At 50.7% G+C, this 15,000-nt stretch overlaps 3 protein-coding genes across 3 annotated transcripts in view; 2 read left to right on the top strand and 1 right to left on the bottom strand.

Moving 5' to 3' along the window:
* The window catches only part of mms19 (MMS19 homolog, cytosolic iron-sulfur assembly component), a 12,963-nt gene extending 9,603 nt beyond the window's left edge, over positions 1-3,360 (top strand). Inside the window, exons 25-31 of the mRNA XM_084459926.1 lie at positions 1,191-1,247; positions 1,479-1,665; positions 1,938-2,020; positions 2,132-2,296; positions 2,376-2,435; positions 2,573-2,673; positions 3,180-3,360. Coding sequence (XP_084316052.1) covers positions 1,191-1,247; positions 1,479-1,665; positions 1,938-2,020; positions 2,132-2,296; positions 2,376-2,435; positions 2,573-2,673; positions 3,180-3,210 — 684 coding nt within the window. The 3' untranslated portion in view covers positions 3,211-3,360. The remainder of the gene's footprint in view (positions 1-1,190; positions 1,248-1,478; positions 1,666-1,937; positions 2,021-2,131; positions 2,297-2,375; positions 2,436-2,572; positions 2,674-3,179) is intronic.
* A 2,439-nt stretch (positions 3,361-5,799) lies between these two features.
* zdhhc16b (zDHHC palmitoyltransferase 16b) lies at positions 5,800-12,418 on the bottom strand. The gene is made up of 10 exons (XM_084459940.1): positions 12,308-12,418; positions 9,601-9,881; positions 8,973-9,167; positions 8,539-8,627; positions 8,311-8,339; positions 8,086-8,219; positions 6,598-6,683; positions 6,271-6,394; positions 6,041-6,111; positions 5,800-5,914 (listed from the first exon to the last, which is right to left on the bottom strand). Exons 2-10 carry the CDS (start codon positions 9,868-9,870, stop codon positions 5,812-5,814), a joined length of 1,101 nt encoding a protein of 366 aa, XP_084316066.1. The 5' UTR covers positions 9,871-9,881; positions 12,308-12,418; the 3' UTR covers positions 5,800-5,811.
* Positions 12,419-12,996: 578 nt separating this feature from the next.
* vps35l (VPS35 endosomal protein sorting factor like) overlaps positions 12,997-15,000 on the top strand; it is a 12,139-nt gene continuing 10,135 nt past the window's right edge. The window contains exons 1-2 of the mRNA XM_084459927.1: positions 12,997-13,091; positions 13,371-13,556. Of these exons, the coding sequence (XP_084316053.1) occupies positions 13,023-13,091; positions 13,371-13,556 (255 nt within the window). The 5' untranslated portion in view covers positions 12,997-13,022. The remainder of the gene's footprint in view (positions 13,092-13,370; positions 13,557-15,000) is intronic.

Below are 15,000 nucleotides of genomic sequence, written 5' to 3'. Positions count from 1 at the left end.
GTTCAGGGTTGTGTTCAGGCGGGTCAGGGCTGTGTTCAGGGCTGTGTTCAGGCGAGTCAGGGCTGTGTTCAGGGCTGTGTTCAGGCGAGTCAGGGCTGTGTTCAGGTGAGTCAGGGCTGTGTTCAGGGCTGTGTTCAGGGCTGTGTTCAGGTGAGTCAGGGCTGTGTTCAGGGCTGTGTTCAGGTGAGTCAGGGCTGTGTTCAGGGCTGTGTTCAGTGCCGTGTTCAGTGCCGTGTTCAGGTGAGTCAGGGCTGTGTTCAGGCTGTGTTCAGGCTGTGTTCAGGTGAGTCAGGGCTGTGTTCAGGTGAGTCAGGGCTGTGTTCAGGTGAGTCAGTGCCGTGTTCAGTGCCGTGTTCAGGTGAGTCAGGGCTGTGTTCAGGGCTGTGTTCAGGCGAGTCAGGGCTGTGTTCAGGGCTGTGTTCAGGGCTGTGTTCAGGGCTGTGTTCAGGGCTGTGTTCAGGTGAGTCAGGGGTGTGTTCAGGTGAGTCAGGGCTGTGTTCAGGCAGGTCAGGGCTGTGTTCAGGCGGGTCAGGGCTGTGTTCAGGTGAGTCAGGGCTGTGTTCAGGCGGGTCAGGGCTGTGTTCAGGCGGGTCAGGGCTGTGTTCAGGCGAGTCAGGGCTGTGTTCAGGTGAGTCAGGGCTGTGTTCAGGCTGTGTTCAGGCGAAGCAGGGCTGTGTTCAGGGCTGTGTTCAGGGCTGTGTTCAGGGCTGTGTTCAGTGCTGTGTTCAGGCAGGTCAGGGCTGTGTTCAGGTGAGTCAGGGCTGTGTTCAGGCGGGTCAGGGCTGTGTTCAGGCGAGTCAGGGCTGTGTTCAGGCGAGTCAGGGCTGTGTTCAGGCGAGTCAGGGCTGTGTTCAGGGCTGTGTTCAGGCGAGTCAGGGCTGTGTTCAGGTGAGTCAGGGCTGTGTTCAGGGCTGTGTTCAGGTGAGTCAGGGCTGTGTTCAGGTGAGTCAGGGCTGTGTTCAGGTGAGTCAGGGCTGTGTTCAGGTGGGTCAGGGCTGTGTTCAGGCAGGTCAGGGCTGTGTTCAGGCAGGTCAGGGCTGTGTTCAGGTGAGTCAGGGCTGTGTTCAGGTGAGTCAGGGCTGTGTTCAGGGCTGTGTTCAGGTGAGTCAGGGCTGTGTTCAGGGCTGTGTTCAGGGCTGTGTTCAGGTGAGTCAGGGCTGTGTTCATGTGTGTGAATGTGTTGTTCCCAGGTGGCGAAGGCCCTGCTGCTCAGATACCACCCGCTCTCAACCACACTGACTGACAAGGTACTGGGGTCACACACACACACACACACACACACACACACACACACACATACATACATACACACACACACACACACACACACACACATACAGTACATACATACTGAACTCACACACATGCACGCAGTGACCCTGAGTCTCTCTCTCTCTCCCTCTCTCTCATTCTCTCTCTCTCTCTCTCTCTCTCTCTCTCTCTCTCTCTCTCTCTCTCTCTCTCCTTCCTCCCCTCAGCTCTTCTCCCTGCTCGCCGACCCGGAGCTGGGCGCGATGGCGGCCGACAGCTTCGCCGTCCTCGTGAGCGACTCGGCCGACGTCCTGAACCGCGGTTGCCACGCCGACGTGCGCATCATGTACCGCCAGCGCTTCTTCGCCGAGAACTCCGCCAAGCTCGTCCAGGGCTTCAACTCCGCCTCCCCCGGTACCCGAGACGCGGGCGCCACCCGTCTGATGGCAAATTAAAAACAATGCTGTTTTGCATGTTTTTTTCCCATCAAAACCAATGATAACAGATTATGTTCAGTCAAACGGAAGAGCACAGATCCTATTGGTCATGATGTCAGCTGTCAGTCATCCATCACTATGGCAACCAGGACATGGGGGTGCTTGGTTCCAGTATGATCTGGTTCCAGTATGATGACCCCCTCCTCCCTCTCTCCCTCTCCTCCCTCTCCCTCTCTCCCCCTCTTCCAGGTAACAAGGCCGGCTATCTGAAGGCTCTGTCCCACATCGTCAACAACCTGCCCAAACAGGTGCAGCTCACCGAGCTGCCCGGGGTGAGTGGACGTGGGGACGGGGGGACAGGGGGGGTATTAACCCTAATACAGTCCAGTCCATCCGTTATAGGAGCGGAGTGTGAGGTGTGTGTCCTCTGTCCCCCCCCCCAGCTCCTGTCCCTGCTCCTGGAGGCGCTGTCGTGTCCAGACCAGGGGGTGCAGCTGTCCACGCTGTCCTGCCTGCAGCCCCTCCTGCTGAAGCCCCCCCCCGCCCTGGTCGCCCAGCTGGAGGCCCTGGTCTCGCGCCTGCTGGCCCTCACCTCCAGCCCCGCCATGGTGCAGCACACACACACACACACACACACACACCGACCCTGTCGCGGAGCACGCGCTCACCTCGCCTCCTCTCTTGCAGAAAGTGCGCATGGCGTCCCTGCAGTGCGTCCACGTCGTCTCCCGCTTTCCCCAGCACGAGGTGAGACTCCTCCTCCTCTGATCTTTTGGGCCTTCCGCCTCTAGCCCCTCCCCCTTTTCCACGGAGGCCCACCACCACGCCCTCGGCCTGGAAGACAGGAGACGTTGACCCTTAACCTCCCCCCCCCCCTGTGCCAGGTGATGCCGTTCCGCGCCAGGGTGCTGCGCGCCCTCGCCACCCCCCTGGACGACAGGAAGAGACTAGTGAGGAGTGCGGCGGTCGAGGCTCGCGTGGACTGGTGAGTAGACCAGGCCTGAGTCAGCAGAACACAGGACAGGACAGGACAGCCTGGCGAGGACGGAGGTGTTGAGTAACGCCTCTCTCTCTCTCTCTCTCTCTCTCTCTCTCCCCCACTCTCTCTCCCCCACTCTCTCTCCCACTCTCCCTCTCCCTCTCTCTCACTCTCACTCTCCCTCTCTCTCACTCTCCCTCTCTCTCCCTCCCTCCCTCTCTCCTCCCTCTCTCCCTCCCTCTCTCCTCCCTCTATCTCTCTTTCCCTCTCCCTCTCTCTCTCTCTTCCACTCTCCCTCTCTCTCTCTCTCCCTCCCTCTCCCTCTCTCTCTCTCTCTCTCTCTATCTCTCTTCCACTCTCCCTCTCTCTCACTCTCCCTCCCGCTCTCTCTCCTTCCCTCTCTCTCTCTCCCTCCCTCTCTCTCTCTCCCTCCCTCTCTCTCTCTCCCTCTCTCTCTCCCTCCCTCTCTCCCTCTCTCTCTCCCTCTCTCTCTCTCTCCCTCTCTTCTGTAGGTTCTTAATGGGGAGTCCCGGGGGGAGGTGAACGACCCTCCCATCCTACCCCGACGCGCCCCCCTGCCCCGTCGGAGGGCCGGCCTGTCTCTGAGCGGGAGGCCCCGGGATCCGGACCCCCAGGAGACGTGGCCCTCTATGGGGGCGGCCCAGCCTCCCCACACCACCCCCACCCCACCACCCTCCATCCAGACAAACACCACCTCCCTCTGACCCCTCCATGAGATTATGCCCGATTTCTTTTTATTTGTTCTGCTTTAACTTTTGATTAACGCACAAGTGTGAGAGGAGACTGCCCCAAGAGCCTGGAGCCCAGACTGCCCCCTGCGCTGACCCGAGCAGAGCACTGAGACGGAGACTGACACAGCTGTTTGTATTTGGGGAAAGGCGGGGCGGGGTGGTGGGGGGGGGGGGGGTTATTATGCCAATGTGTAAAAGAACCGAAAATGTCGACTTCCCACAAAATGTGCATTTCTGATGCTAGCGATTGTGTAACCGGGGAGACGGTTCAGCCTTGAGATCCGGTCCGACTCACTCTCATAGACAGTACCGGACAAACCAATCGCTAATATTTTTTAACCATATTCAAGAGAGTTCTATGTTTTGAATGGGGATGATGAAGATTCGCGTTTGAAGATGTGTATGTTTGAACCTGCCAAATGTCCGAAGTGGTGCAACATGTCCCGGTCATTGGACAGGGTCCAGGGACAGACCCTCCATGTTGGCTGACGGTCTCAATTGGGGTTGTCTGATGTGTCCCTTTGGTAGCATTACAATTACAATTATCCTTGGCAGAAGCCCTATAGAAAACCTTGCATTCAGTGTTGAAGAATGATGGGTAGAGGGTTGATTGGTTGATTGGTTGGATGGATGGATGTGTGGTAGTTGGTCAATGGCTGTCCACTGTCATTTTGTCTCTGGACCAACTAACTCAACGTTGCAAAAACCTAATGCCAAGGATGTCTGTGGACGATGTTTAAATGTCTATAAGTTAACCTATTAATTAAAACCATTTTTTATTGTAGTGTTTGATTGTCATTATGAAAACATGACACGAGACACACGATTTCAAATAGAAGCTTTTATCTGAAAACAAATGAAAAACAATGCTGTTTTGCATGTTTTTTTTCCCATCAAAACCAATGATAACAGATTATGTTCAGTCAAACGGAAGAGCACAGATCCTATTGGTCATGATGTCAGCGGTCAGTCATCCATCACTATGGCCACCAGGACATGGGGGTGCTTGGTTCCAGTATGATCTCCAGGCCTACAAGTGTTTTTTTTGGGTGTTTTGTTTTTTTACCACTTATGACCATGATAAGACGAGGGCTGCGTTCCGAATCGCATACTTCTTCTTCTTACTACCAGTACCTACTACAGCTGCCCTTAGAAAGTATGTACTTTGCAAGCAGTAGGCATCCAATTGGGACATACTACCTTGTCATAACATTGCGCCATTGCCTACATCCGTCGCTGTCCATAACGCGACATTCGTCTACAGCTGTCGCAACTCGCACATGTGACGCACATTTCCGCTGCGCACAGGATTGTGGGTCAGAATAGCCAGACAAGCCTGCTGGCTCGCATACTGCAAAATACGACTGGATGTAGTAGGACATCCTGGTATTTTTGCCATACTACATGTGGCATACTATGTATTAGGACATACTACATCCTGTTTTGGCATACTATATAGTAGGGTAGCATGCGATTCGGAACACAGCCAAGATGTTCACTTGTCTTGTCATAAAGTGTATTAACTTTAAGCAGGCAATAGTGACTCACTAGAGATATGGAGAGCTTGAGATAATAGTGACCGCTTAAACAAGGAATGATAACATTCATAATTCATTTAAATAATAATTCAACCGTGCTTAGCGTATCAACAGTGCCTGAAATTGAACTGATAAATTACTATTAAAGTTGAACAAGGCACATTGTTTAATAAAAGAACCACTCAAAAACTAGGCTCATGGTCTCTGGACTGCATGATAGGACTTGTTCGAAAGGTAAATGAAATGAAATTCTCCTAAACAATTAATCAAACGTGTCCAATGTGTGCTGTGATCACCCTTGTTCAAAGCCAGAACCGAGCCCTCGGTGGTAAAGTCCATCTTTGGCACCAGTCAGAATCATCCAACAGCTTGTTACCAAAGTACATTAAAAAAAACATACACTTCACATCAACTTTGTGCAGTCCAATCAGAACCCGCGGATCTCGGCTCGGACATGACGTAAAAAACACAAACACAGGTTGACAACACTTGAAACACACGACCCTCAGTAGACATCGTCAGTGACTTGAATGTATTAAAAAAAGACCCCCCGACCCGGACCACCCTCACCAACGAGCTGCTTCATCTCAAGGGTCTTTCCCGGTTCCATGAAGGTTCCATGAAGGTTCCATACAAAATGTGAATCCACAGGTTCCACCACTGCAAGGTGAGGGGTCGTTGGGGGTCGCGACGGCGTGGGGGAGAGGGGGGGGGGCTGGCCAGCAGCCGTCAAGGTGCTAGGGGGGGTGAAATGTTGGGGGACAGTCTGGGGGGTGGGGTCAGATGATTGGGGGAGGGGGGGGGGGGGTGATAGAGGGTGGGATGAGCCTGATAGGGAGGAGGGAGGGGGGGGGTCAGATGGCCATGAGGTCCTTCCTGGTCAGAGTCCAGTCCCACGTTATTCCGTCTCCGTGGGGGGGGTGGCCGGACGGCAGGAGGACCCGGGTCACCCAGTGACTGAGGGATGAGAGTCGAAACAAACAAACAAATACAAACAAACAAATACAAACAAACAAACAAATAAGGACTGTGTAATCACTCCTTGGGTCTGTCTATGAAGCAGCAGACGGGCGCAGGGCTCACCTCGGCTTCTCCACCCCTAACAGAACCTTCCAGTTGTTTAGGCACCCGAAGTGGTACGGGTTTCTGAACACCTGAGATGAGGAGAAATCACTTCAGTTACAGGATCCACCCTAGTCCCTCTTGAGTGAGTGAGTGAGTGAGTGAGTGAGTGAGTAGAGAGGACCTGGCTAGGGCGAGATTAGTTTTTGATCAGATTACGGGACGTCACACTGGCCCCAGAAAGACCTCACCTTCCCTCTCTCCCTCAGCCGTTGGACCTCCTTGCGGTTGATGTGTCTCTCCACGCTGGTCTCTCCCCGGCTGATGAGGATGGCGTGCCACAGGGTCAGCGCCCCCAGGGCCAAGGTCACCGAGCTGCCGGAGGGGGGAATTCGAATTTTACTGTTTCCATAAGGCATTTTTAATTCGATATAACTTAATTTGCATAAAACGTGTGGATGGAAACATGGCTTCTGTCTAACCATGCACATGACAATAATTCTTGAATCTTGAAACAGTACTGTGTGGGGATTTACAGTTGGTTAGAGAACCATGCAGGACCATGGAGGAGGGCTCACCTGGTGAGCACCCACAGGAAGATCACACACTTGTGGAGCAGCGTCTCTCTGGAGGAGAATGTGGGGGGCGGAGTCTGGTAGTAGCTCTGCAATCAATCAATCAATCAATCAATCAATCAATCAAAGCTTTATTTGTAGAGCGCATTTCACACCCAGAGGCAACACAATGCGCTTTACAGAGAACAAGGGAGGTGGGCATACGACCCACCCCTACATATTCCATATTCTGCAGGGGTCAGGAGAAAAAATGAAAGGTGTCCTCTTGGTTTCAATCTACAACAAAAAAGCTTGTCTAGGCACTGTACCTACTGTACCTACTGTAACTACAGGCTAGTCATGATTACAAACCATCTGTAACAATAAACAAGATTTACAGAGGGAGGGGAGACAAGTCTACTGTACTCATTCCTATAGCCTACAACTGATACTACTACACTAGTTACTAGCTACAATACTAGTCTACTACCTCTTCACTACTTGACCAATCACAACCTGTGTGTGAATCAGGCCGAGGAGCAGACCAATCCCTGTCACTGTCTCTCCTTTTGGCTCCGCCCCCACACTCCTGTAGCTCTGGCAGTGGAACAACACAGACATTGTCTCAAAGTCAAACGGATGAATACAATATAAAACTTCCTGTCCAAACCACAGAGTTCGATATAAACAGTCTTGACCTGGGTTTTCAGAGTAGGGGCAGGTTGTGATCTGAAGCGTGGAGGTTTTCCAAACATGAGACAGTTTGACTGGTTGTATATCAAAAAGGCTGCATACCAAAAGCCTCTCAAACAACTCAAGAACACAATAAATGTCTGGAAATGCAACCGTGCCATTAGAGACAGCGCAGAGACGGACGTTTAGAGACAGACAGAGGCAAACTACTTGGACGACCTCTGAATTTCCTTCCCTTGGCAGCCATGTTGGACATCTCTGTGTGTCTGCGTCGGCCTGGCATCAGCTGATCTTCACACGTCGTGATCAGAATGTACGGCTTTTCGCCGGCCCGTATGAAAATCCTAATATTGCTCTATGCAGCGCATAGGGAGGGGGCGGAGCCTGCGTGTAGCAGACAGGGAATGTTGCAATGGCGTGCCAAGCAAATAACCACGATACAAGAAACCTTGTTAATGTTGAGGCCAGGGTTCAATAACAAGACATAATTCAGAGTACTTTTATAGCAATAAACCATAAAGAATATCAGGCCATTCTCATGGCCCAAGATTGAGCCTGTACCCGGCCTAAAAATGACAGTTAAGTTACGATATCATCTTTTAGATGAGTTAGTTTGTTAGTATGATATGATGAGAGGTTTGGAACCTGGTTATCCAATCTTAATTAACTATTGTACACCTTGGATTTTAAACCAAAAAACCCCAAATGTTTCATCCTGAAGTGAGTCATTAAAAAGAACATTCTCTTTTAAGGGCTGAAAAGCACTTTAAAGATACATGCTTGTATTGCAGCGGTCTGGTTAGGCCGACGCCCCCTCACCTCAACGGCGTCGTAGGCCTCCAGGAACATTACTTTGCTGCTGACGCTGCAGTAGACGCAGCCCAGCGTCATGTACGCGCAGAACGAGAAGAAGTAGCGGTGGTTCAAGTGACCCACGCAGTTGTTCAGCCAGGCTGGGGTCGCGGGGTCAAGGTTCAAAAGCAGACTAGCCGTGTCTCGGTACGGAGGTCAAGTCTGTGATCTGTGACTTCACGAAAAGGATACGACAGTGGTGGTCCATCTTCAGAATACACCTGGAACATTATTGAAATAAAAAAAAAAACATCAGCGTTCCTCAACGTTCTTGCAAATGAAATACCATGTGACGTCTTGATAATACAATATACGAGTATAGCTAGTTATAATCGATACAGAGTTCATCATTTACTGCAGCTTTATGCATTAAACTACGGTATCTGGTTTAATGCGTGGAGTTGATAGTTTGGGTCTTACGTGTTGCAGATGCTGCAGTGATGCGTCCGGGCTGGTTTAGGAATTATGCATTTCTTACAGAAAGACACTGATGGGGTGTCACTCTTCTCCTGGGAGACAACACAAACAAACAAAAACAAACAAACAAACAAACAAACAGAAGAGACATCATCATCATCATCATCATCCGCTTATCCGGGGTCGGGTCGCGGAACAGAAGAGACAACAGGACACATTTAGCCCACCCCATCCTATAAACGTTTTCAAAATGGTTCCTTCTGTAATCCCAGACGTTTCACCCTTATTGTTCTAGTCCATGAACTGGCACTGACATCTGGTTTAATTAGTTCAAGGGCCTCATCATTAGTTAATTATTAACGAGGGCCACTGGAGCAGAAAACAAACTATCAAGTGAAATTAAAAACTCATTTTCCAGCCGGCATTAGAGAGGGCACCTTAGGAGGGTGTCCGGAGGAGGTTGTGGTGGCCTTGTAGTAGTGGAAGAGGATCATGACGAGGACCCAGTGGCCGTAGGTCAGGTGCCAGACGATCCACTGCGTAGGGTAGGTGCTAAAAATGATGGGTAATAGACACATGTAGACGATGACCACGACGGAGCCGGTCAGGAGAATCACCAGCGTGACGAATACCTGGAGAGAGGGGGGGGGGGGACGAGAGGAGAGGGGGGGGGGGACGACGAGAGGAGAGGGGGGGGGACGACGAGAGGAGAGGTGGGGGGAGACGACGAGAGGAGAGGGGGGGGAGGAGCAGGAGGGAGGGGGATGAGGGAAAGAGGAGAGAGGGAGAAAAACTGAATTAAACTATCTACCAGGAGATGGAGAGAAATTAGAGTGTCACAATTAATCAATCAATTCAAGAGAATGACAGTATGGTAAGAAAAGAAAAAGAGATGGAGACTATTTCTAAGAAAACCCACAAAGATTTTGCTAAGGAGTTGGTCTGGTTGTTCATTGAGTGAGTGAAACAGAAACCTGCCACTGTTGAATCCAGCCCGAACACAAGATGACAATCAAAATAACTCAAACCTGATCTCATAAAACTGGATGAACCTGATCCACTCACCACTCCGAACCAGCGAGTGACGTGGTCCACTATCCAGTACACGGGCTCGAACACGCAGTCCAGCAGCGTGTCGGAGTTGGTCAGGCTGTTGAAGTAGAGCGACTTGAGCAGCGTCCTGCCGTAGCCCCATAGCTCCCGGAGCTTCCTCCCCCGGGGCGTGGCGGCGCCGTCGGCGCCCCCGTTTCCGTGGCCCCTCCGTGGGCACGGCCGGCGCCAGCGCAGGAGCAGACGCATGGCCCTGGAGAACTGCCACCTCCAGCTGCTGCGCATCCCCCCGTCACCTGCCATGCACACGCACAGACACAAGCCCCAGCAGTTACACACGCACGCCACCACGAACAGCAACTCGTCGACGCGGAGCTCCGGCCCCGCGTCTGGAGACGCCGCCATGGCGTTCGGTTCGGCCCTTCGGGGGAGGAACGGAGACCGCTGCTTGTCGGAAATGATCCGAACCGACCAGACTGGACGGAGAGACTAGATGGGCTAGGCGTCCAGATGGCGCCCGTGGGCCTCCCTGCCAAGTGCTCACCTGTCAACGCAGCGCGCGACAAACAAAAGCAGAGCGAGAGTTTCCAGGAGCTTTGAAAGGCGCTTGGCTCGGAATCAAGGCTCCTCAAGATGCGATCTGCTGCCCCGGTCACCTCTACGCTCGTCGCCTGGTCATTACAGTAATTAAAAAACCACTGCAGAATCTCGAAAAGGGGGTTATCGCACAAAACCTGGCCTCTCAATAATTCACCACCCATACAGGTTCTTTAGCAAAAGCGTTGTGAGAGAAGCCCCAGGACGATGCTAAACAAGTAACCCTGTAAGAGGCGAAACCAGAGGGATGCATTTCTTACTAGGGAATAAGTGGTTACCTGAGCCGGACATCATTTCATGAAAGTGAGTATTAGTTACACCGATAAAGGGGATGCCTTGTTTGAGCAGTCCAGAATAGGAGCCATCAATTATTAGTGAGAGCAGGAACTTCGTTACGGCGTGGCAGGAGCCAAGTCGCCCTGCAACACTGCCCCTTCTCTTGCCAATTAGGCAGGCAGAGAGAGAGAGAGAGAGAGAGAGAGAGAGAGAGAGAGAGGGAGGGAAAGAGAGAGAGAGGGAGAGAGAGAGAGAGAGGAAACAAGTCATAGACGCAAAGAAACAAAATCATGCAAAGAGACTAGCATTAACTAGTCAATCATCATCAATCATCAGCACTAAATCAAATTTCCCCCACAACAGGCCTGCTGTCTTAATTGGGCATTTAAGAAACAAAACAAATATGCTAATCTGTCAGGGGGGCATGGAGGATATTAGTCTCCATGGCAACAAGCTACACTGAGTGCAAGGTGATGGGTCTTCCGCCAGCGTGTGATTGGCTCCGCTCTGCTCTCTGACCATCTCAGAAACACATACCAAGCCCTCAGCCACCCTGCCAAGCAGTCAACGCTGCCCTTGGGTGGCTGAATTCTGTACTTTCACACTGGCCACATCTTTCTGACCAGGCTAGTTCTACGGACCCAGGGACGATGGTAGGCGGCCTGCTGAGAGCCTGTGCAGAAAACCCACTCAAGCCCCACACACCCATTACGCCTATAATTTTGTTTGTTTGTTAACTAGTCAGTTAGTTATTTAGTTTAGTTAGCTAGTTAGCCTGTTAGTCTCAGTGTTGCTTTGTTCTGGTTTGCTGTCTGTGTTGTCTCTTTCTGTGACTATGTTTCCTTGGGTCTCATGAAAGGCGCTATATAAATGTAATTTATTATTATTATTATTATTATTATTATTATAAATCTGAGTAGAGTGGTGTGAGCAACACAGATAGAATATTCCACCTGCTGTTCCTTGATTGACACCATTTTAACTCCAACATTCAAATCCTTACATATCTACAGAAAAGTGTGGTGGTTGGGGCTTTGGGGGAAGTTTTCTCCTGTCAATGCATCTTCATTTAGCTTATCTATGTGATAGAACTGACCTATCAATCATAAAACAGCAGAACACCTTTTTAAATCATAAAACGCAGCATATGGTCATTTTCACTAGAGCCCTTCTTGTCAGAAGAACAAGAAGCAATGTCTCCACTTAAACGTGAGCTATTCTTATATCACTGATCACTATGTGGGTGTCTTGCTGGATTTTGCCTAAAACTGCCACTCTCTCTCTCTGTGTGTGCAGGTCTTGTAAAATAGCTATAGTCAGTATAGTAGTAGTAGTCAAGTGTGTGTGTGTGTGTGTGTGTGTGTGTGTGTGTGTGTGTGTGTGTGTGGCACATATGTATGGGGGCTGTACCTAGGGTTTGAGAAAGGGTCTGGGGAGGTTGGGATGTGGGTATAGGAATGAGTGAAATCTTTGCTACATAACTTTTTTGTATTCCTTCTACAGCATGTATGTAACTTTCCCACTGTGTACTATTTGCCCCACTATTTTAAGACTGTATATTTATTTGCCCAGGGACTGCGGGTGGAAATTAGCTGTCTAGCTTTAACCTTGTACAGTGCATCTCTCCCTATTCTATAGGGTAAATGTCTACTGTACCTTGTCCCTGTCTTAAAAATAAATAAAATCAATCAATCAATCAATCAGTAGATGACTGTTAATATAATCGTACACAGGCTAAAAATGATAGCGTTATGCAGGACTGGACAAGACACCCTTATATCCGCTTAGCTTGCTAACGTTAGGTAGCTAACTAGCCTAGCAATTAAGACTAATGAGCTTAGCTACTTACCTTGCAAAACAAAATGATCCAACTGGCTAAATTAAATGCATGGATACTCAAAGCATGATAAATTGCGAGCTACTGGTTCAGATCAACTAGACTTCTTGTGCTTCTGCTTCCTTTGACCGGGCGTTGCATTCTGGGATATGTAGTTTTCTGCCTCCCGAAAGATTCAGTTTAATAATGATTAATCCTCATCCTAATCCTCATCCTAATCATTTGTTCATGCATTCAGTTTACATGACATAGCCCATTTTGCTAGAGCAACATTTTTAAATGAAGGTAAATGACAATTGTTTTTTTTTTTTAACAGAATAGCATTTTTACAAAGTTGGTACCCAAACCCGGAAGTTTAGAGACGTCACATGACTGGAGAAAAATGGCTGCTGTTCAGTGGTATGATGCGTTTCTCATTATAAAATCTATAAATGATCGTTTTAGGCCGAATCAACGATAGATGTACGATAGATCAAAATGTATGCTAATTTATCCCGCTGCTAAGAACTATGGTGTTATAAAAAAGTGAATCAGTAGTACAACAGTCATGGTACAACATCATCTGTTTACAAAAGCTGCTGCAGAATAGTTTCCTTATATTATAAGGAATATATATTATATTAGAGCTGTAGGTTAGTTCGCTAGTGGTAGCCTAGCTAAGTTTATGTTTATGTTTATGTTTATGTTTTCCTGCAGGCATTCTCGTGGTCGCAGATATGAGTTGGAGATGCAGAGCTGTCGCCTGGAGCTCGCACCCGTGGAGTTTGGGGACTACCATCCCCTGAAGCCCATCACTGTAAGAATACCTGCATATGTCTCCTGGTTTAAGGTTTACATGTCTCTGATTGTCTCCTGCGCATCAAATGCAAATTAAGTGGTGCTCTTGAAACGGGACAGCTGTTGAGTGTATTATCTTTAGCCTTGACTAGAAATCCTATATCTGTTTGAAGTTTCTAACCTGCTACAATGCTGTTTGCATCGTCCTTGACAAATAAACTTAAAAAATAAATAAAATCTTCATGCAGGACCAGTGCACAGTACTGTTGTCAACAGCAGCTTATCCCTGTCCCCTCAGGTGACAGACTCTGGTAAGTCTCGTCGGGGAGGCCGTAAAGGCAGCACGTCCTCGTCTTCCTCGTCCTCCAGCTCGGTGGTCCTGGACCCGCTGAGCAGCATGCTGGACGGGACGGACCCCTTGTCCATGTTCGCTGCTGCCTCCGCCACCGAGGCCCCCGGCCTCTCACACAGCAGCTCTGCTGGGGTGAGTCTCTCTGAGCAGGCTGGCTGGCAGACAGACGGGCAGACAGACAGACAGACAGACGGGCAGACAGACAGACAGACAGACAGACGGGCAGACAGACAGACAGACGGGCAGACAGACAGACAGACGGGCAGACAGAAAGACAGACGGGCAGACAGACAGACGGGCAGACAGACAGACAGACAGACAGAAGGGCAGACAGACAGACAGATGGACAGACAGACAGACGGGCTGACAGACAGACAGATGGACAGACGGGCAGGCAGACAGACAGACAGACAGACAGACGGGCAGACAGACAGACAGACGGGCAGACAGACAGACAGATGGACAGACGGGCAGGCAGACAGACAGACAGACAGACGGGCAGACAGACAGACAGACGGGCAGACAGACGGGCAGACAGACAGACAGACGGGCAGACAGACAGACAGACGGGCAGACAGACAGACAGACAGACGGGCAGACAGACAGACAGACAGACGGGCAGACAGACAGGCAGACAGACAGACAGACAGACAGACAGACAGACAGACAGGCAGACAGACGGACAGACGGGCAGACAGACAGACAGACAGGCAGACAGACAGACAGACAGACAGTCGGACAGACAGACAGACAGACAGACAGACAGACGGACAGACAGACGGACAGACAGACGGGCAGACAGACAGACGGGCAGACAGACAGACAGACAGACAGACAGACAGACGGACAGACAGACGGGCAGACAGACAGACGGGCAGACAGACAGACAGACGGGCAGACAGACAGACAGACGGACAGACAGACAGACAGACGGGCAGACAGACAGACAGACAGACGGGCAGACAGACAGACGGACAGACAGACGGACAGACAGACGGGCAGACAGACAGACAGACGGACAGACAGACGGACAGACAGACAGACAGACAGACAGACGGGCAGACAGACAGACGGACAGACAGACGGACAGACAGACGGGCAGACAGACAGACAGACAGACAGACAGACAGACAGACGGGCAGACAGACAGACGGGCAGACAGACAGACAGATGGACAGACGGGCAGGCAGACAGACAGACAGACAGACGGGCAGACAGACAGACAGACGGGCAGACAGACGGGCAGACAGACAGACAGACGGGCAGACAGACAGACAGACGGGCAGACAGACAGACAGACAGACGGGCAGACAGACAGACAGACAGACGGGCAGACAGACAGGCAGACAGACAGACAGACAGACAGGCAGACAGACGGGCAGACAGACAGACGGACAGACAGATGGACAGACAGACAGACAGACAGACAGACAGACAGACAGACAGACAGACAGACAGACAGACAGACAGACAGACAGGTAGACAGACAGACAGACAGACAGACAGACAGACAGACAGACAATGGGCAGGCGTAGGTAGACAGTCAGTCTAGGTAGATGGACATTCATGTGGAATG

Source organism: Borostomias antarcticus (assembly GCF_949987555.1).
Source record: "Borostomias antarcticus genome assembly, chromosome: 29".
NCBI classification, from domain to species: domain Eukaryota; kingdom Metazoa; phylum Chordata; class Actinopteri; order Stomiiformes; family Stomiidae; genus Borostomias; species Borostomias antarcticus.
The sequence above is the reverse complement of the archived record's forward strand: the minus strand, read 5'-3'. Positions and strand labels throughout refer to the sequence as shown.